The 21,327-nt window shown below is 37.7% G+C and overlaps 1 protein-coding gene and 2 long non-coding RNA genes across 3 annotated transcripts; 2 read left to right on the forward strand and 1 right to left on the reverse strand.

Annotated features, from left to right (window-relative positions):
• The first annotated feature begins 6,058 nt into the window (after positions 1 to 6,058).
• LOC128018057 (uncharacterized) lies at positions 6,059 to 7,291 on the forward strand. Its single transcript, XR_008184712.1, has 2 exons — positions 6,059 to 6,550; positions 6,669 to 7,291. It is a non-coding gene; the product is annotated as an uncharacterized LOC128018057 (long non-coding RNA).
• A 1,231-nt stretch (positions 7,292 to 8,522) lies between these two features.
• LOC128018556 (uncharacterized) lies at positions 8,523 to 12,107 on the forward strand. Its single transcript, XR_008184910.1, has 3 exons — positions 8,523 to 8,612; positions 9,444 to 9,683; positions 10,095 to 12,107. It is a non-coding gene; the product is annotated as an uncharacterized LOC128018556 (long non-coding RNA).
• A 99-nt stretch (positions 12,108 to 12,206) lies between these two features.
• On the reverse strand, positions 12,207 to 20,913 carry LOC128018555 (transcriptional repressor scratch 1-like). Its single transcript, XM_052604136.1, has 2 exons — positions 20,163 to 20,913; positions 12,207 to 16,959 (listed from the first exon to the last, which is right to left on the reverse strand). Exons 1-2 carry the CDS (start codon positions 20,308 to 20,310, stop codon positions 16,175 to 16,177), a joined length of 933 nt encoding a protein of 310 aa, XP_052460096.1. The 5' UTR covers positions 20,311 to 20,913; the 3' UTR covers positions 12,207 to 16,174.
• Between the last annotated feature and the right edge of the window lie 414 nt (positions 20,914 to 21,327).

Consider the following 21,327-nt stretch of genomic DNA (forward strand, 5'->3'; position numbering starts at 1 on the left):
GCTTTATTCAAAATGTGACTTTTTATAAAAATGTATATTTCTGGGCATTTTCAACTGATTTTCAGAAACTCTCCTTGTTTTGACATGTCACCTAACAACAGCTGAAAGCACAGCTGTGACCCTGCACCACAAAACCAGTCTTAAGTAGCTGGGGTATATTTGTAGCAATAGCCAAAAATACATTTCATGGGTCAAAATTATAGATTTTCTTTTACGCCAAAAATCATTAGGATATTCAGTAAAGATCATGTTCTGCGAACATATTTTGTACAATTTCTTCTGTAAATATATCAAAACGTATTTTCTGATTAGTAACATGCATTGCTAAGAACTTCATTTGGACAACTTTAAAGGCCATTTTCTCAATATTTAGATTTTTTGCACCCTCAGATTCCAGATGTTCAAATAGTTGTATCTCAGCCAAATATTGTAGTACCCCAACAAACCATGCATCAATTTAAAGCTTATTTACTCAGTTTTCAGATATTGGCCCTTATGACTTGTTTTATGGTCCTGGGTCACAGTTTTACTCCAGCTCTAACTGTTATGCCATTTGCAGGATAACAATATTAAATTCATATAATTTTGTTTGTTGAACTCTCAACTGTTTGGTTTGTGGCCAAGGGGCAGAGGTTCTGCTGGAGTCTATCAGCTTCTGCTGCGGCTGAGCTCACGCAGTGATGGTTTGTTTATAGCCAGAAGCGGGTGTTGGGTAAATAAACATGAGGCAGATGTTAAGAATGATCTAAGAAATAGAGAGTGAGACAGTGGCAAATGGTTTCCAGACCCTCTTTCGCTGTCTCATTTATTTTCTCTTTGCTACCATGGCCCGTAATACGTCACTTGGAGCAGCTTTCACAAACATGCCAGTGTCACTTAAACCCAGGACTTTCTGTCCCCTCAGCTGCACCAACAACCCCCTCCCAACATCTACGACACCTACGACATTTTCAAAACACCTGCATGCTGTTTTTACAAGCCTGGTGGGCAATAATCAGTGAAGCTATGCTGATCCAAACAGTCTCCAATTTAAATGTTTAAATGTTCCAATTTAAATTATTAGGTAACTGCATTAATTTATGTTAACAAATGTAATGTTCCACCACTTCTTTGCTAGGTTCGTATTTATCCTGCAATGACAGACTCAGTGTTCTCATATGAGTTGGATGAAGTCAGTGGGCAAAGACTGCAGGTAAATACACAGATTTACAGGGCCAATAAAGTCATGTCAGAGAGAAAAAGAGAGACTTGCTTAGAAGGAAGGAGAGAGGGACTGTGTAGGCTTTATGGTTCATACATTTGAGTGAGAAGAGCAGGTGTGTGGGGGGGAGGGGGTATGGGAAAAGGGGGTAGACTACGCTATAAGAACTTCCCCTCTATAATGTAACCTGCAATCTGTGGTATTATGTTAAAGGAATATTTGAGGTTCAAGTTAAGCTCAATCAACAGCACTTGGTGTAATGGTGATTACCACAAAAGTAAATTACACTTATGTCTTGTTTGTTCAACATAAAATAAAATAAGTAAATGGGGCCAATTTTTGGAGCATTTAAAGGCAGAAATTTGTAGCTAAGAATTTTATAAAAGCATTAAGGGGTAGTTTATCCAAAAAAGAAAATTTGCTAAACAATGACTCACCATCAGGCCATTCAATTTTTTTTTAAATCAAAGCAGATATAAAGAAATGTATCTTTACATCACTTGCTTGCCAATGAAATGGGTGCCGTTAAAATGAGCTTATAAAAACAATAATTTGTAAGTAATTGATATAACTCCAGTTCATTAATTAATGTCTTTTGACGTGAAAAACTATGTTTGAAGTAAACAAATCCATCATTAGCCTTTCATTTATTCATAAACCTTTAGAATTCAATTCAACTTCCTCCAGCAAAAAAAAAAAAAAAAAAATCCATGGTCTGAAATATTTATTTATTTTGTGCTGAATTTGGTGGAAAATGGTGCTTGATCAGTGCATACTTCTCTCTTTATTCAAATGAGATTCAGATGAGAGAGTGTTTTTTACTGGAGAAAGCAATATTGTGGATAAAGGACTCCGATTTTAGCCATAAACAATGGTTTGAAGTTAAAAATGTCTTAATGTTTATTACAAACTTGCAGCTTTACACTTATGGGGTTGTGTTGATTACTTGTGGATTATTGTGAGGTGATGGTTTTATCAGCTGTTACTCTCATTACACTGGTACCAATTCACTGCAGAGGATCTACTGGTGAGCAAGTGACGTAATGCTGAATTTCTCCAAATCTGTTCTGTTAAAGAAGCAATCTTGGATGGCTTGTGGGAGGGTACATTTTCATTTTGAGGTGAACTATTCCTTTAATACATCTTTTAAAACTTGCTATAAATTATGTTTAATTTGAGCTATAAATCTGCTCTAATCATTTTCAGTGGTTTTATGGTTACATTACAACAGAAATGTAGTATTATAAATGAGTTTACCCCCCAAAAAAGAGAGAAATACACATTTGGACTTATTACATTTGGACATTATTCTAAGCCATAAATATGTTCATAGCATGCGTACTGAAGATGTAGTGCACATAAGGATGAGTGGACATTAAGGAGTTTATCATTGTATATAATGCTGTACTGTTGTGCAGTACATCAGCTGTATGACTATAGGGTCAGTGTCTAGTAACTCATATTGTGGCCACATGTGATGGAGGTGTGTGTTAGAAAGAGAAGAGGAAAATGTGTTTTCAGGACAGCTAATGCTTCACAGTATTTGCAAGGCTAATGTACATCCATCCATAGGGGATGAGAAGTCCATTATTCATTTGCATGTAACTCCACAAAAATGCTGAAATGGTTTGGTAAATTTCCCTATGTGAGTGTGCAAGTATATGTCATTATTTTATCATCATGTAACCCCTCCTGCACTGCAGCATCAGCAGGGGATTCATACAGCGCACAGAGCCACAGTGTGAAATCAGACGCTATTCAGGGAAATGTTGACTGACCCCTTCAGGTAAGGGTCAATGGTAGGATCCTGCCAAAAGCTGTAAAGGAAAAGGAAGTCTATTCATGTCTTATTGCTCCATAACTCTTGGACTCTGACATACGAAAAAAGACCATACAGCAGGAGCACCAACACACACTTAACAGACACTTTCAAACAGAGAACGCAAGTCTACATCAGTGTTCTGGTGTCTGATGTTAAAGTATTCAAACATATATTCAAGGATGTAAAATCTTTATTTTCTTTTAAATTGTACAAACTGCACATCTGTAAACGCTGAATCAAGCTGGTTCTGGAAAATGAAACCGAAAGCTCAACTGCTCAGAGCTCTGAAATAAAAGGCTGAGCATGTTGTTAGCAGATTTCACTATATTTGCCAATTAGAAAATAACTATTGATGTGAATGGTTTTATTCTATATAAATTGTTCTATATAAACTGTTGAAAAAAGTTCCCGAGTAATTTGATACAATCAATTCAATGGGAAATTTACATCAGAACAATTCATTCTGCTTGTATTTCATGATTTCAATCCTTTGTTAACAAAAAATAAAAAATAAAAATTAAAAATTAACTCTTGGGGCCAATACAAAACAACAACTACAACAACAAACTGTGCCATAAGGATATGGAAAAAAATGTAGATAAAAAAAAAAATCATACCTAGATTGTGATTCAATAATAAATGACTGGTATACATTTATTGTAGACTGGTAACTGGTATAATTAATTTTCTGTTATTGAACTTACTGTCTTATTGTGTACAATTCATTCACGTATGTATTTAATTTTAAAATTTCTTTTGACCTTGTAATTTTTATAAAAACATTTATAACTTAATCTTCTGATTAAACAACAGACTTCCTTACAATCAACTCCAAGATTACATTCAGATCTGCCTCAGTCCAAACAATTAATGAATTTGTAAATTATTAGATAAATAATTATAATATATAATATCACAGTTTGTTACAAGCCAATTACATTTTCAGCAACATTTATATGTGTATATACAGTACAGACCAAAAGTTTGGACACACCTTCTCATTCAAAGAGTTTTCTTTATTTTCATGACTATGAAAATTGTAGAGTCACACTGAAGGCATCAAGGGCTATTTGAGCAAGAAGGAGAGTGATGGGGTGCTGCGCCAGATGACCTGGCCTCCACAGTCACCGGTCCTGAACCCAATCGAGATGGTTTAGGGGTGAGCTGGACCGCAGACAGAAGGCAAAAGGGCCAACAAGTGCTAAGCATCTCTCGGGGAACTCCTTCAAGACTGTTGGAAGACCATTTCAGGTGACGACCTCTTGAAACTCATCAAGAGAATGCCAAGAGTATGCAAAGCAGTAATATATATATGGTCATGCGTGCATAAATATAACAATTTCTACAACATATCATTTATAACCTTAACAAGAAGATCCTCATGATCCTCAGGCAGACTGGATTTGTCCAAGAGGGATGATTTGTCATGCCTGTCAGAAGCAGAGTAGTAGAATTACGCCGGTTCATGGCAGGTGCTCGTGAGGCTGAAATATTCATGAGATTTCCAAACACATACTTATGTGTTAATGTTGCCTCAAGTACCTGGATCTGTTTCTTCTCCCACCATCTGTTCTTCCTTGTCTCTCTCCTCCTAGTTAGGAAGAAGAATTTTTGGGATGTAGGTGTAGATGTAGCTTCCTTTATTTCCGCTAAAAGCAGCAGGTGCAGCCCACACTTCCCAAACTGGGTGTGTGTCTGTCTCTCTTTCTTTGTGTCTCCTCAATCAGAGGAGTCAGGAGACTTCTAAGGATACTTTCTTCCGGACCGTGTTGAAGCCACAGGAAGTCTTCTCACACGCGACCATTCTTTTGCCAGAAATTTACAGTCCGGCAGGTTTGTTCCGCCTAGGCCCGGGGCCCCCTCTTCACTTCCTGAGGGGTCCCAAAGGGAGGCCAAGATCAGGGCCAGCACCCCAGGGACTCATATATCGCCAATAGAGAAACTGTTATCTTCCAGCAGAGATCTTCAAGGTAGTAATCGCCTATAACAGGCCTATACCTTCTTCCACGATCAAAGGACGCGGCTGTAAAGACATGATTCCTGCAGTCAGCAGCTGCTGGTGTCCAGCTAAACTGCTACGAAGATCCCAAGGTAAGACCACATTTCTTAAAGGGCCAGTTCACCAAAAAATGAAAACTCAGTTATTATGTACTCACGCTTATGTCGTTGTATGAATTTCTTGCTTTTGTGTACCTTGAAGAATATTTTAAGTGTGTTTGTCCAAGCAATACAACAAGCCTATACCTTTTTTTCCCTGAGTGTTTGGCTGCACTTTAACATTTGACATATAAAAGGTCATAGCACTTTTAAAACATCCTGTAAGTTTCAGAACTCAGAACTTTCTAATTAGTCTAAAAACAGCTTATATTGAAGCCATTTGACCAAAATGACAGGTTGTTGAATGTGCCACTTTATAACATAATAGTGTGGCTAAACACCGCCTCCACAGAAGACGATCAACGCCTGCTTCTACAACGCTGCCTGTTTAGGCCCGCCCACCGATTCCTGCATGTACTGTAAATAACGAAAGAGGCAAACACAGGTCTATGTAGAAACCAAACAATAAATCACATGTAGCTATAAAACACACAAAACTGTTAGCCAATCATTGTTGTAATGATGAGACAGAGAGGTTCGGATCCATGTGCAGAACTTTTAATGAGAATGGTCAGACAGGCAATGATCAGCAACAGCGTCAGGTTTATAGGGATAACCAGAATCGAAAACAGGAACAGGCAGATGTCGGGGGCAGGCAGCAGAGAATCAGAGTCGGTATAAACAATCCAAAGGTCAGGTACAGAGAGGAAAACACAAGGAAAACGCTCGGAAATGACAAACACAGCAAATCAAGACTTCGCCATGAGTGGGAGTGAGTGTGCTGCTTATATGTGTGTGTAAATGAGGTGCAGGTGTGGCAAGGAGATTGACTGAGGAATGATGAGCAGGTGTGGCAGGGTGATTGTGATGCAGAGACTCATTGGAAATGTAGTTAGGGTGTGGTGCAACAGATAAGAGGTGCTAGAGTCCGAGTGACATCTGGTGGTAAATGTGGAATAGTCCTGATTGGAGTGCCCTCTACAAAAGTTCATGGGCACTCCATGTAATGATCGTGACAATTGCAGTGGGCATTTACTTCAAAGGCTACAATCTGCTACACCTATTCAAATTGAGCATTTCGATGAGGGCGGTCAAAACAGGACAGAAAATAGCCTATTTCATCTAAATTATGATTTTTTATTAATTGAAAAATCCCCTTTAAAACCTTGGAGCTGCTGGCATTTACAAGGGATTTTATTGGTCTATTGAAGTCATATCTACAAACTGTTGTCTGAGCCACCTGCAATTTAAGCTGTCAGAGGAGCTGGGTTTCAAAAGCTTCAGTCATCGTTCTTGTAGAATATGAGAGGCCTTTGGCTATGGATATTAAGCCAAAGTCAGAGGTCAAAGGGAAGTGAAATGCCATTACAAGGAAGAAATCTGAGGTGCTTGTCCTCTGATCTCCTCAACGGCTGAGAGCAGAAATGTCTGTAAGAGCATGTTTCACTATATTTCCTCTATATCAGTCTGACTGTGAGCCTCAATCCATCTATATATAGCAGTGTAATAAAACTGAGCTGCTGTATTCATTCTTTTCCTTCACTCCAGCCTGCTGAGGAGAAGAACCCTGGCCAGTTCTCATGACACATGACCCCCGACATGTCCTGCCGTTATGGATGAGCTGAAAAGAATGTCCTACATTTTTCATGCCCCTCCACTGGCACAAATAATAATTTATAAAAATCCTGTGCATTTAGCTTATCTAAAAATACACAAAGCACATTGTTTGCTGTGATTATTAAAATGTGATGATGAAGATGTGTAGCTTTTAACATGCAAAGCAGATCTGGAAACGTGATTCTTTATGAATCTGACTGTGCTGAGAGACTCAAGCTTGTGGTTCAGAGCACATGTGAAACCAAGTCCAATAGTCTCCAGACCAGCACACTCCTGTGGTCATCTTGTGGCTGCTTATGAAGTGGTTTTGCATAGAAATTTGAAAGAGACCTAATGAAAAAAATCATCAAAGGTCAGAGAATCCTGAGCATCAAATGGAAACATACAATACAAATCATTGTTTTTCAGTGTGTGTGTGTGTGTGTGTGTGCGTGTGTGTGTTTTACCATTGCAGCAACTATTATTATTGCTTTTTTATTTTATTTTATTTTATTTTTTTTTATCAAATGGAATGCATTTATTAAATATAATAAAATAACAACCTTTCAACTGTCCATGCCCCCCCATAATAACCATAGAAATGAATTAGCATTTCAGGTTGGCCTACAAATACCAATGGACGAAATCTCATACTCTATTCAAACTCACAAAGACTTCTCAAAGTGAACTACAGGAGACCATGAGTTGATGAAAAGCTAAAACCTAATAAAATAAAAGAATTTCAAAAAAAGTTAAATTAACATATATAATCTTAAAATAAGAACAATAAAAACAATAGTAAAAAAACATAATAAAAATACTAAAAGTTTTGTTTTTTTATCTACCTCATGTTAACCAGTAACAGAGTAAATGTGTTGTTTTATTCAATATCAACATAATATCTAATTGGGTAATTACATTTTTTTTTAAGTCAAACTAAAAGATTTCGGCTGACGAAAATTGTTGGGAATGTCTGCTTTAATCAATCAGTATGGTAATGCTGCCATCTCGTGGTCAGACTATGAACTGACAGATGGAGAGATATCCGTTTAATCTTCACAGTGGCCAAGTAAAAATGATGTTGAGCAAAAAGAACATAAATTATGTCAGGTTACAGTTGTTTTAGATGATTCAAAGCTCTAATTCATAAGAATGAAACACCTTTAAAGGATAGCCTACATCCAGAGGAACTGACCTGAAATTAATTTTGCTATCAGATTATACATTTGTGTGAATATTTCCTTAATTTTAGCTATTCTTAAGGAACATCCAAGTGCCATTTTCAGAATAAAAAGTTTACATTCTTTATCAGTGTCATAAGAAACGTCCCTTATGTGTTTTGCATCCACTGATCTATAATATATATATATATATATATATATATATATATATATATATATATATATATATATATATATATATATATATATCACCCTGATCTCACAATCAAAACGTACATATTTAGAATGTACTAAATTAAATTAAAACTGTCCAATACGTATGTGACTTTACGTATTTATAGTATCTTTTACGTATTATCTGGACGCAATTACAGGTTCGATATGTATCTAATTTTACGTAAAAACAACACAGAACTTAAGTTATGCAATGAGCTCACTGAATGAGCAAATTTAAAAGTTAAATGAAGTCAATAGTCTAAATTAATTGTTACCTGCTTTGGAACTTCTGCTCCTCTGGAACAGGCGGAATGGGTCGTATGATCACATCCATTGGGATGTTATGTATTTCCGGAGGTTTTCTGGAAAACACTTCGGAAGCTTTGCGAATCATTTGTTTCGAAACAGTGGTTCGGGGCGCTGCGCAGACCGATCGGTGATGACATCGAAAAATCGCGAGAGCCATACAAGAGTCGTCTCGTCTCCTGTCACCCTCGCGGTAATTTTGATGTCGTACACCGAAAAAAACCTTCCAATGTATAATAATTATTTACAGGACAAAGTAATCGCGATATTGTGTCTAAAATGTAGCCTAAATCGCTTATTATTTATTGAAGTTGTTGTATAAAATCAATATCGTAATTTAATAACACGGCAGTGATTACTGCAACACTCTTGCTCGTGTAGTATTGCTTAAATATGATATAGATACAGTTAAAAATAAATGTTAGAGAATGAGCTCTCCATCGTCAAACATACAACTCCTTACAAAATTAGTTTTAGTTACGACAAAACGTTAATTAGCTACTGCATAACTGGCACAATGCATAGTGGATATACTGGACATTAGCACTTTGCACATAGCATGTGAGACCTGATTTTATTCTGACTGTTTCTTTTTTTTTTTTTTTTTTACATAGCCTAATTCAAATCCACATTTCTCTATTTGTATCAGCAATGTAAAGGTATTTCAAGTAACAACAACAAAAACATATTTTCATACCTCTTACCTAGTGTCTGATGTCTGTATCGTTGTTCTGTTGTTTCTGATATTATTTCTAAGCTTGCCAAAAAAGCCTTCCCAAAAATGATCAATCATTTGGTAAAAGCTGGCCTGACAAACGTTACTGTTGCCATATGCCAAGAAAATCTACGGCAAATTTGTCTCTGCAGTACACTGGACATTTGGCATGATAAAGAATGAGATCTGTCTGCTGTAGCTGAGATTTTTTTTGGAGGAAGGCTCACTCTGTATCTCACTCTGGATCATTAATCGAAAGGAAAATGAACATTTGGATCTCTAAATGCTGTGAACTGATTCTTCTGACAGGAGCAGAAGGGACGTTTGGACCCACTGCCAGCAGACTGTAACAGACAGATGGATTTTCACACAAACAACAGAAAACATCAAGAGCAGTGAAGCTGGCACACACAGAAGAAGAAGCAGCAAAGGGGAGAAAGTCTGGATAATGAGGCACTGCTAGCAGGAGATGATTATTCACTTTGTGCTTTGAGAAGACAAACTGTCCACTCTGTCTAGAGTTCAGCTCAATAGCTGCAAAGCCATATGGTGGGTTCACAAAATTTTGTGAAATGTCTTAATTGTACTATGAGCACCATAAGGTGTATACATAGTGGGTTAAAGGAAATAACATTTACATTTAAAAAAAATCACAGTTAAATGGAAGCAGATATTGAAGCAAATATTTTCTTCTGTATTGCAGATTAAACAGATTATTGAAAAATAAAACTACTTGTAGGGCAGAGACTTGGTTTTATTCTTCAGTTTCTGACTGGATGAAGATAGATCTGAATGTGAGCTTGCAGTAAATAATTACACGGGCAGAGTTTAATAAATTAATTGTTTTACATAAGGTTATCTCATGCCACCAAATTGTTGGTAACTTGACAATCTTGTTATCGCAAATAAATGTTGACAAGAACCTTCAGTAGAGACTAATACTGTTACTGTCGATTGTAGGGTATTCTGCACACAAATTATGATCTGACCGAAGTGAGATAAAATAACCAGCAGATGGCGGGCAAGCGTCAGAATCCTTTTGATATCAGACACACATCAATGAAGTTTGGACATACCAAGAAGGTACTGACATCCAAATATGCAGCACATATAATTAGGAGTCCTTAACAAAAATAATGTGGTGATATTATGTGATGGCTTTAGATGGTGATGCTGTGCTACTATCATATACCTTCACATTTATATGGTACATGCACAGCATTACAGTAACCCTAACCCTTTGATGGCGCACTTTACAAAAAAAAAATTGTTATTTGAAAGTTGTTTGACATAACACTTGTAAAATGAGAAGTGTTGAGAGGCCTCTGGGAGCAGGATTGAGAAACACTGCAGTATCATTCTGTTGGTCAGTTTCAACATCAACATGAGGGTGAGTCAGGGGAGCTCTTATCTTTTAAAGTTTAATTAGTAACTACTGTAACTTACTAAATGCATCCATGCCCAGAGCGCATGCAGACACAGTTTTGCATATATTGACACCACATGGATTTCATCTTATGAAGGCACTTGAACACTGGGATTTTCTTTTTACACTGTACTAGTTTCTTGTTTTAGGATTAATGATAGCAAATGAAACCTCAGCGTCATATGCCGGTAAAGGGTAAAGCTCAGGACAGTGTGTTATCAGGGCTCTTCACTGAAAGTTGAGTGGTTTAGGGTTACATGCTCAATATTGCAGATGATGTTGTTTAATAATTAATTCTTATGAAATCTAATGTCAGCATCACCACACTGAGACTTCAGCTACACTGACCTCTTTATTCACAGTGGTATTCACTACTAAACCTGGAGCAATGTTATATTCTTTCATAAGGAAACCATGGTAATATGTGCAAAATATAGGTCTCTGACTTTAAATGTAATGAAGTCTTATTCAATTCAAATCTACTATTCTAGATTCTAGATTTTATTTCCCACAAAAACAAACTGATGTTATTTAATTGTATTCTTTTAAGTTGCAGGACTTCTTAAGACAGAAATAAAGCTTTTAACCTAACTCAAGATGAATTGAATGTTATAAAACCAATTCTATAAAGAGTATGGCTTTGTTTACGCCAATAAAATTTCATCTCTACATAAGAAATACGTTCATAAAAATTACACAGCCATAACCAGTACTTGTCTGAACTGTGGCTCAGGGTTTGAATTTATATATTTGATCACCCACTATTCAGAATATATATATATATATTTTTATCCATTAGTGTTTATGAAAGTTATGGTTCTGCCTGTACATGAAAGTAGTAAACCAAGTGCCAACTTATCCTGTATTTACATTTTTAGAAGCAACATTTAATGAATATAGCAATGTAATCTATTAAATAAATCACTCGGGCAGAAACTCAAGCGAAATGAACACTGTGAACACTGTAGCTTGTATTCATGTGTGACTGCACCAGAATGACTGCCCTAATTTCATTGTTCTTGTATGGCAATTAAGAATCCTGAATCTTGTAGGACAGTTAAGGACATAATGGTCAAATGGTGTTTCCGGTTTCTTGGACATCAGTCCTCCTCTGTCCTGCTGACAGTCTCTTTCCCTCAGAATCAGTAATCAGTCACATTCAGCTCTGAGTGCTGCATCTTGGTAAGGCCAGAGAGTAACATAAAATCAATATTTCATTAACATTTAATGGCTTGGACTGGCTTAAGAGCACCAGGACAGATGCGTGTACACCAGGTTTCAGAGTGACTTTAGCTGCTGACTTGATTACAGTTTAGATGTTCTTCCGGTGATAGTTATAGCACTGATGCTTGAAGGCAAAGCTGATCCCAGATCAGCAGCCCCATTGCTGAACACAGGAAGATGTTGCTCACATTCTGATTTGTGACTCTAGTCTTGCATTTGTGTTCAGAATTGATCTATGTGCTGGCCTACAGTAAGAAGTACAGACTATAAGCCGGGACATACAGTTCTACTAATGCAGAGGTCAGGGGTCCATGATTGGGATCTCTAAAAGCATCTGCATGCACATTCAGCGTTTCAGCATCCGTTTCATGCTTTGTATTTGGGAGAAAGCAAAACATTTAGTCAATAAAAAGGCAATAGACTGCTTGTGCTATTGATTTTATTGTCCATAAACATCACTATTGGCTTAACCCTTCATAACAGGCAAAATGTAATATCAGAAGTGGAAAAATCTTTACGTTTTTACACAGGGAGGCAGGAAGATAGAGAAAGAAGGCAAGGGAAAAGAAGAGAGACAATCTGAAATCTCTCAAGGACCATATGGAGGGCTGTGAGTTGCCTACCATATGCTGAAGGCTTTTGTCATGGAAATAACTCTTTATTTTTTTGGCACTTCATATTATTGTTCAGCCAGGCTGGGCACTTCCACAAAAGGAGAAAAAAAGAACAGGAGAGAAAAAGAGGGATCAGAGACAAAGAAATCAGGGTAGATCCTGGTGAACAGAGAGAGAATGCTTAGCATTGTTAATATTGCTGGTAGCTACAGCAGGTAATGAGCTAATGAAGTCCCTGATCCTGTTCAGCCTGTCCAGGGTTAAACGGCTCAGAAAAGGTAAAAGCAACGGGATCGGCTCGCATGCGGTGTCTCATTATTGCTGAGATCTATATACACACATATTTACACTTGTTTCAGGAAAAACAGGGAAAAAAGCTTTCATTTCTCAGTCTCTTCAGTTATCTCACATTTCTGAACATTTGTGGGAAAATGATATTTTTGAAAACAAAGAGATGGTGGTAGTCCTTTGGGATAGTCTTTAAAAGAGCTCATCTAAGATACATCAAGCTTTGCATAAGTAAAATTGACTCTGAATTCAAGCCTATTACAATGGAAAATATCCAGATGAATATTCATAACAGACTGATTCTACACAGCTGTGGGTGTGTCAAAAATATGAAAGGATGATTTAGAAGTAAAAGCAGAATGAATGTCCATTAGGGTCAGAAATGAATTAGGGTTTGCCAAAAAAAAATGTACTCCAAATATTTAAAATGAAAGGACAAAGATTTCTACATAATCTATCTGTTAGATAACATTTGTGTATTTTTCATACACGCTACCATTAAAAAGTAAACTTTGTATCGTTTTTAAAGTCTTTTATGCTAACCAAGGCAGCAGTTATTTGATCAGTAATACTGTAAAAATGTTTTATTGTGAAATATTATTACATTAAAAATGTAAAACTTGATTTATGATTGCAAAGCTGAATTTTAAGCATTCTTTACACCAGTCTTCAGTGTCGCTTATTATGAATGTTGAAAACAGTTAATATTGCTGCTTAATATTATTGTGGAAATGGTGATACATTTCATCAGGATTCTTTGATGAATAGAATGTTTTTTATTTGAAATAGAAATCTTTTGTAAAATTCTAAATGTCTTAACATTTCATGTCAACATTTTAAATTGTGATCATTCTATCAGTGATTAAGTATTATTATTATTTTTTAAGTAAAAATATTCTTGAAAATCAATTCCAGACGGTGCATTTTTATTTGAACAGTGGTTGTTATATTTCTGACTGATGTCCATCAGCAATGAGCTGCTTGGACACGGTGAGACACAGCGTGCCAGTGTACGAGGTCAGGAATGGGTGGAAAAGAGGCGAAGAGCAGAAGAAAAGTGGGAGGAGAAACTCATTATCTATTCCCCGCAGGTTTTGGCCCATTACTGAGATTGTGCCGTCCTTTTTACAATATGCAAAACGCTGACAGAGCCTTTGGCCGGTGCTGCTCGACCTTCCTCACAAGGTCAAACTCAGACTCAATTATGCTCTTAGACTACAGTCTGTCCACCAACACCTGTTAACCCTTTTTGGTGGAGTGGACACCGATTCTATTCACTTTGACACGAGCTGCATCATATATGCAGATGCATTTTGTCCTATGCAAGGTTTCATTTCTCAAGATGGAGCTAAATTTATTTTTATTAAAAAATGTCAGATGAGAGACAGCAAAGAGGCAGCTGATTTACACTGTCATATTCTGATTGCACTTCTCATCCTTTCATCTCCGAATATCCTTCAGATCTTTATTGTATAGGTGGCGGCACATTGGCACCATATGCTCAGCTATTCCCATCAATGCTGCCATTAAGCCTCTATTTTGTTTCATCTCTGTTCTGAATCCAGCACTCCTTTCTCCCAAACACTGAATAATCCATCCTGATTGGCCATTCGGCGGGGGAGAGATTCATTATTTCTGGGTCTAGGATTTGGGACTCCTATTTCACGTCATTTTCATGTCATCGACTGGCGGCCGCTGCTTATGATGGGATTTATTTGGACAGCTAAAGACAAATTCATGAAATATGTCATGCTGTGGGTTAGACTTTTTATCGTTGCATTCAAAACTATTGCTGAGAAATAAGATTGTGATAATAATAGTAAAAGTTCTGATAGAAAAAGGTTTATTGCTGCTGATTTTCGTATTAAAATGGCATTTTAATTTGTAAGTACAAAAAAACAAGCGTGTTAAGCAGGCATCTGTTGAGTTCAATTTGAACTTTTGGGGATTTATAAATATTTGTTTATGCTTTTTTATTTGGTGTTAAGATGTAAAAGATTTCTGGATTACTAAATTGTTTGGCATCTGGCAATGAGATGAATTGTGATGTCACAAATGTGGGTGGAGTCACACATACACACCATATATAGACATTCTGGATGGTCTTAGCAAGAAATGGAGTTCTAGAAACAACGAAATGGTGAGAATGACCTTTGAGATATTAAGGAGGTTTTTGTTTATTGCCCTACATTGACTGCTAACAGGACAGCTGTGATTATACAAGTTGCTGTACCTAAGAAGAATTATTGCCCATTAAACAAAGCATCATCACCTGAATTCATCTGCTTTCAAACACTGCATACCGTCCCTCTCGAAAAAGAATAAAATCCCTCTACAGCTGAATCATGCATATAAAGATTTTCATTAAAGAGCAGCATCTTAAAAGGTCAACGGCAGTTCAGTATCCAATGACACAGAGGATAAATAAATAAATAGATAGATAGGTACATAAATAAATAAATACACATGAAATAAATAAGAAAATGAAAATAGTGCATAAATAAATGCATAAATACTCAACAATACTGGAATGGTAGAAATGAGGTTTGTGTGATGGGCTTTGAGAGCGTGTACAGAGCAGAGGTTAGAGGTCATACCTGCCTCTGGGTGAGGTAATCAAGGAGCAGGAAGACAAGGGGCGGGGCTCCAGGATTCTGGAGCACATGCAGTCTGTTTTAGTTTGAGGAAGCCCAGCAGAGGAGCGACCAGAGATCTGCTAAAGATGTTGTTGAAAGTCCCTGTCGTCCGTATCATGAGTGTTTCAAATGTTTGGAGATCATTGAAATGTTTAGTCTTGAGTGCTGTTTCCTCCGTATGGTAAACAGAGCGACGGTTCCTCTGCTCACATAGTTACAGGGCATGATTGGCACAATAAATAAATAAATAAACCAATAAATAATGGAACCAAGAAACTGCAGGAAACTTTGAATATAAAAATAACAATTATAAATAAAATACCAAAAGTGTAACAAAAGTTTGTACCTTTTCAGAGGTCTACAATCTTTTTTCTTTTTTTTTCTTTTTTTTTGCAAATACTGTCATTATTCACATTTTCATAAAAAGTTTGTGTTGGCAGTTGCAAAAGAATTCAAAATAAAAGAGCAGCATAAAAATACAAATCGATTTCATTTCTCAAAAAAAGCACAAACCTGTTGCTGTAATTTTTTTTTTATGTCTTTTTTCATGATTTGCTATAAAACATCAGGAATCTAAATATTATTACTATCGTTATTAACAGTATTATGTTCATAAAAATTTGCATGCCTGGCCTCATAATTGTACGTGTCTATATGAGAGGGTCTTTTTTTTTTTTTTTACCAAAGAAAAAAATCCAGCATCTATTCGTTATTGTCTTCTTATTATTGGGTTGGTTTGGTTTTTTTCTTGGTCAAAATATTGCTTTCTAAAAAAGGGAAAGTGGGGTATGTGTAGGGAGTCCGTGGGGGGGATTTTTGAGAGCATTAACTCATCTTCATTTCTTCTTTTTGCTAATTCTCGGAGCCAGACTCATCCTCGTCTCCGGAGCCTCTGAAGCAGGCGGACTCATAGTGCTTGTTCAGGTAGGACTTCAGCGCGAAGGTCTTATTGCAGCGCTTGCAGCTGTAGTGTTTGAAGGCCGAATGTGTCTGCATGTGCGCTCGTAGGTTGGATCGGTCGGCGAAGGCTTTCCCACAGTGGGCGCAGGCGAAGGGTTTTTCTCCCGTATGCGATCGCATGTGCCCCTGAAGAAGCCAGGGCCGACTGAAGGCTTTGCTGCACACGTGACATTTGTGCTTGAGGTCGTGAGTGAGGATGTGCATGGCCAGCGCCGGCATGGACACGTAAACCTTGTTGCAGGTGGGACACTTGCGTGCCATCTTGCTGTCAAGGCTGCGGTGGGTCTGCTTGTGTCGGCTCAGGTTGGATGAAGTGGCGTAGGTCTTTCCGCATTCGTTGCAGGTGTGTCGGGGACCTCCGTGGTTCACCGAAGCCACTTCTTTCTCCTCTGTTTCGGCTTTCCTTGCTTCCGTGACCTCTCCCTTTCTCCTTGATCGGCCGTCAGATATGAAGAATGCATCCATGGTGTATCCCTCACTGAGAGATTCGCTCTCGCTGCTGAAGTACTCGCGGGCCGTGAGGCCGGACTGAGGGCTGTCCGGGTGCTCCAGGTCTGGTTGGCAGTACTCCCCTCCTCCGCTGCTGACTGGGGAGTACAACGGATCCGAGCTCAGCTTCGTGTCGGCCTGCTTCTCCTCTGTGTATTCAGAAGAGCTGATGTAATCCTGGATGTAGCCTGCAGCAGGACAGAGAACATGAATAGGTTATTAACTCACTGACCTTTCACTTGTACACTAAATTCCAGGTGTAAAGTGATTAAAGATGCAGACAAATTACACTACAGACACAATGACAATATCAAACACAACAAAATAAAAGTAGAAGTGCAATGACAAATACACTCTTGAAAATAAAGGTTCTTTAATGGCATCTTTGTTTCCATGAAGAACCTTTAAAATCCATGGAAACGTTCTATTTCATTCCACAAAAGGTTATCACAAAAGTGTCTTTAGATTATTCAAATGGTCTTCAAACATAGGAAAAAAAAATAGTTATTTTAAGAACCGATCACTGAAAGGTTCTTTCAGGAACCCAAATTGGTGGTTCTATGGCATTCTATGCTGCAAAGGTTCCTCTTTTGGAACCTTTATTTCTAAAAGTGTAAACCCCTGTTTTTTCCTTTTGCACACCATAACAAATACATTGAAAGTATTTGTTGGTAGATGGAAATCTTTGTTTTACATTGTAAAATAATATTGGAAACCAGTATTAATTTTGGTTTCACAATATGAACTCATAGCTCACATTGGTGACTTTATATCTTAAGTGAGACTTTATATTTCATAGTGTGGCTTTATATCTCAAAATTGTGACTTTATTTCTGGTTTTAAACTTTTTTATTTCTTACTATGAGCTGCAAATGGACTTCCACAGTTCCTGGTGGCTGTTAGAGAACTGCTGCATACCTCATTTATGTAAGTGTGTGTGTGTGTGTGTGTGACCCAAAGGGTTTTGACATGGTTAATGGCTAATTAAGCAGGTTAACTGTGGTGGAAGCATAAGTGTCTCTCTTTCTCTCCTTAAGATGAAGAAGCCACTCAGACTCTCTTTTGCTTTGATAAGATTATCCAAGGGTTTTGTGTCTATTCGTTCATTACGCACAACATAATCTGTTAAAAGTGGAAGTAAAGAGAGGTTGACATTACGGATGTATTTAAACTGTTTTAAGGAAATCTGGACTTTTCAAAACACTTTCACTTCTGTCGGAAGAGAACCGAAGCTTTTTCCCAGATTTCAAAACACTGAAATTCTTCCAAACATTAAATTGTATTACAAATGTATTTCCTAATAGAGGGCTTCTTATACCCTTTCTGTCTGCTGAAGCATATAAATTCCCTCCTAAATTCTCTAAACTGATTATGAAGCCCTCTGACCATGAAGAGTGAGTCTTAATGCATCGTGAGGAGCTGCTAAAAGGATTTCTGGCAGCTGTAGGGTTCAGACGCGTTTATTGCCATTGGAATTTCACCGACATAATACACCTTCCAAGGTGCCATGTCTTCAACAAAATGTTTATAATTAAATCTGTGTGCTAAAAGGGAAACCCAAACAGCATTTAATGCAGTGCAGTATCTGTTGGAGCTAGTTATACAGTGAGACTGAAGACAGCAGTGAGCAATAAGGATACAGCTGGCTAGGAAAAAGATCAACAGGATCAGTAGAGAGACTGAGAGGATGTTGTATGGGATATATGACTGCATTGTCCACGGCTTAGGGGGTTTTCATAATCATATTTTCTGTCAGAACAGCTGACTACAGGTATTGTTATGCTACAAAAATAAAACTGTGGTATTAGCCAAGAAAGAAAGAAAGGCTGGCACTGTTTAAATAAATAGTGTGAATATTATGATTATAACCATAATATAACAATGCAACTAATAATATTGAATATTTAGTAATTCAGTATTACAATATTACAATATAAAACCAGTATCAATGTTTTTAATGATTATACAGAAGCAAGTGTGAAATAATAGACATGAATAGAATTACTCAATAGAATAAAATTATATTGTGAATATAAATCTAATGCAAATAATAACATATAAATAATAATATGATTAAAAATATAGAAATAATATAAGAAACAATCTAGTTTAGAAATATAATTATTATATAGTCATATTAATTCATATAATGATTTTATAGAGTCAACAACAGTTCTAACTGTGAAATTTGTGAAAGAAATTTTTTTTTTTTTTTGATGTGGAATATTTTTAGGGTTACATTATTGGCTGACAGGAAGGATGGAGTTGTTTGATAATTAATGAAAATTATTAATATGCATAAAATAAATAGTGTGCATTTAAGATTTTGTTATTGCATGTGAAAATACAATCAAATACAATTTAATAACAGCATAAATGTCATTTTAAAAGGAGCAGCATGTAATCTTTCAATGACCCAAAAAACAGATAAACAGTCTGTTGTGTTTTTTTTTTTTTTTTTTTTTTTTTGTAACAGGTGGGAAGATATCCCACATGTCTGATCTCACTTATCTGTGAAAAACACCATAGCAGGTCAGAGAGAGCCACACATCTGCTGCCAAAATCTGTCTGTGAGGACACAGAGCTCTCTGGACTCCCTTTAGTCTCTCTAGAATAGCTCAGTTTAGCTCAGCCTGTCCCATCATGTCCGCTCAGGGATGCTGGGCTTAACTCTGTGTGTGTGTGATGCTATTTGCCCTATTGTGAGTGTGCGTGCTGCTGCATCATGTGACAAAACTCAGCAGTGCCTCTTTTCTTTTCATCTCCCTCGTTCTAGCTGTACAGTACAGTCCTCGGATGTCTCCAGTGGCGTCAATGATGGCTGAAACTCTACCTCCCCCTCCACCACTTAGATTCATGTACCCGGAAGCAGGAGAGTGAAAAAGAGAAATAGTGAGATGAGGCAGAAAACGAGGATGGGGGAGGAGAGCGAGAAAGAGAGAGTGCTGTTGGGAGGGGGGAGGGTTTTGGACCGAAACTCAAGGGCAGTATCAGCTAAGGACAAACACATCAGCTCCACAAAGCATTAGCATTAGCTGTTACACACAACAAACTGGTATCAAGCTTACTTCGTACGGCTTTATTCGCATAAGCTGATCTCACTGCGTGACCTGATTTGTGTCAGCATGAGTCAAAAAAACAAAACAAACAAAGTCTGGGGGGTACAATGGAGGACGGGGCTGGGGGTGAAAGGATGAAGGGTTTTACGGATTAGTTCCCGACAGAACGGGAAGCTTTATGTAACATCTGTTGGATTCTACGCACAATGTTCAAAACACATTGAAATATGGTTTGCAGATATTTTTTGTTGGGTAACCATTTGGGAACAGCGAGCACATGAAGTGTTACTACTGTATCTGTATATAAAAATATATTTAGTCATCACACTCACCATTTTCACAAAGCCGGACGCCCAGGCTGGAGCGAGAGCGTGTGAAGGAGTCATCGAGATGATGATGGTGATGATGATTAGATGCTGACACAGGAGACGAGGAGAAATCATCCAGTTTGATTTTCTTCACCAGAAACGAGCGAGGCATGGTTCACACGGTCGCACGCACACAGACGCACCAGAAATCCTTCACATCGGCCGCAGACGGACACACATGCACACACACAAAAACCCTGGTGAAAAAATCGTCCCGAATGAAATCCGTTTGTAAAAAAAAAAAAAAGATCCACGTTCCAGAAATTAAAAAAAATTAACAATGTCTAGATGAAGGAAAAATGAAGAGCACGCAGGAGGAGAGAGAGATGTCTGGTGGTACAATACTGTGTGTGTGTTTGTGTGCGTGTGTGCCTGCTACTGTACACACACACAACCGCTTACGCTGCTGGAAAAAAGAAAAAATTCACTTGTTCAGCACTGGATAGCTCCTGGCCTGCAGCAGAGGCGGAGAGCAGGAAGAGATAGAGAAGAGAGAGAGAGAGAGGAAGAAAGAGAGACAGACAGAGAGAGGAGAGACTGAGAGACTAGCTGAGATCAGCAGTCAGGCAGGTTTTATAGAGGCAGACGGTGGGAGTGAGATCAGGTGGTACATCGCAATGGAGCTGCTCAGCATTAATCCATCAAACATCCCTCGGGACACACATCACATTACTACTGAACCGTCTGTGCCTTCACACACGCAGACAGACAGACCCCCCTCTGATACGCTCCCTTCCCTCCCTCCCTCCCTCCCTCCCTCCCGAACACCCCCATTCTGTGAGAGAGAGAAAGAGAAGGAAAGGCCTGAAATATCACACAGTCTTAAAATGAGTTGATACAACAACAAGTGTACATTCTGTTCAGTTTTGTTACACGTCTCCTGTCCCGTCTGTTTCACTGACAATCACATCAAATGCTGGCAAGCTGTACTTTTCCTCTGTTAATCTGCAGTGTCAACTACAATTCTTACTCTTCCTGTGTGTTTACGTTTATATGCATTTGGCAGAAAGCAGCATTCAGTGCCTGTTTATGGGTTGTACCTTGCACCATTGTTATACATTTAACTCGATGCTAGCTTTTATTTTTGTAATTTTTGTCACTTTTATTAGTTTTCTTTTTAATCTATATA

This window comes from Carassius gibelio, chromosome A8, assembly GCF_023724105.1.
Source record: "Carassius gibelio isolate Cgi1373 ecotype wild population from Czech Republic chromosome A8, carGib1.2-hapl.c, whole genome shotgun sequence".
Taxonomy (NCBI): Eukaryota; Metazoa; Chordata; class Actinopteri; order Cypriniformes; family Cyprinidae; genus Carassius; species Carassius gibelio.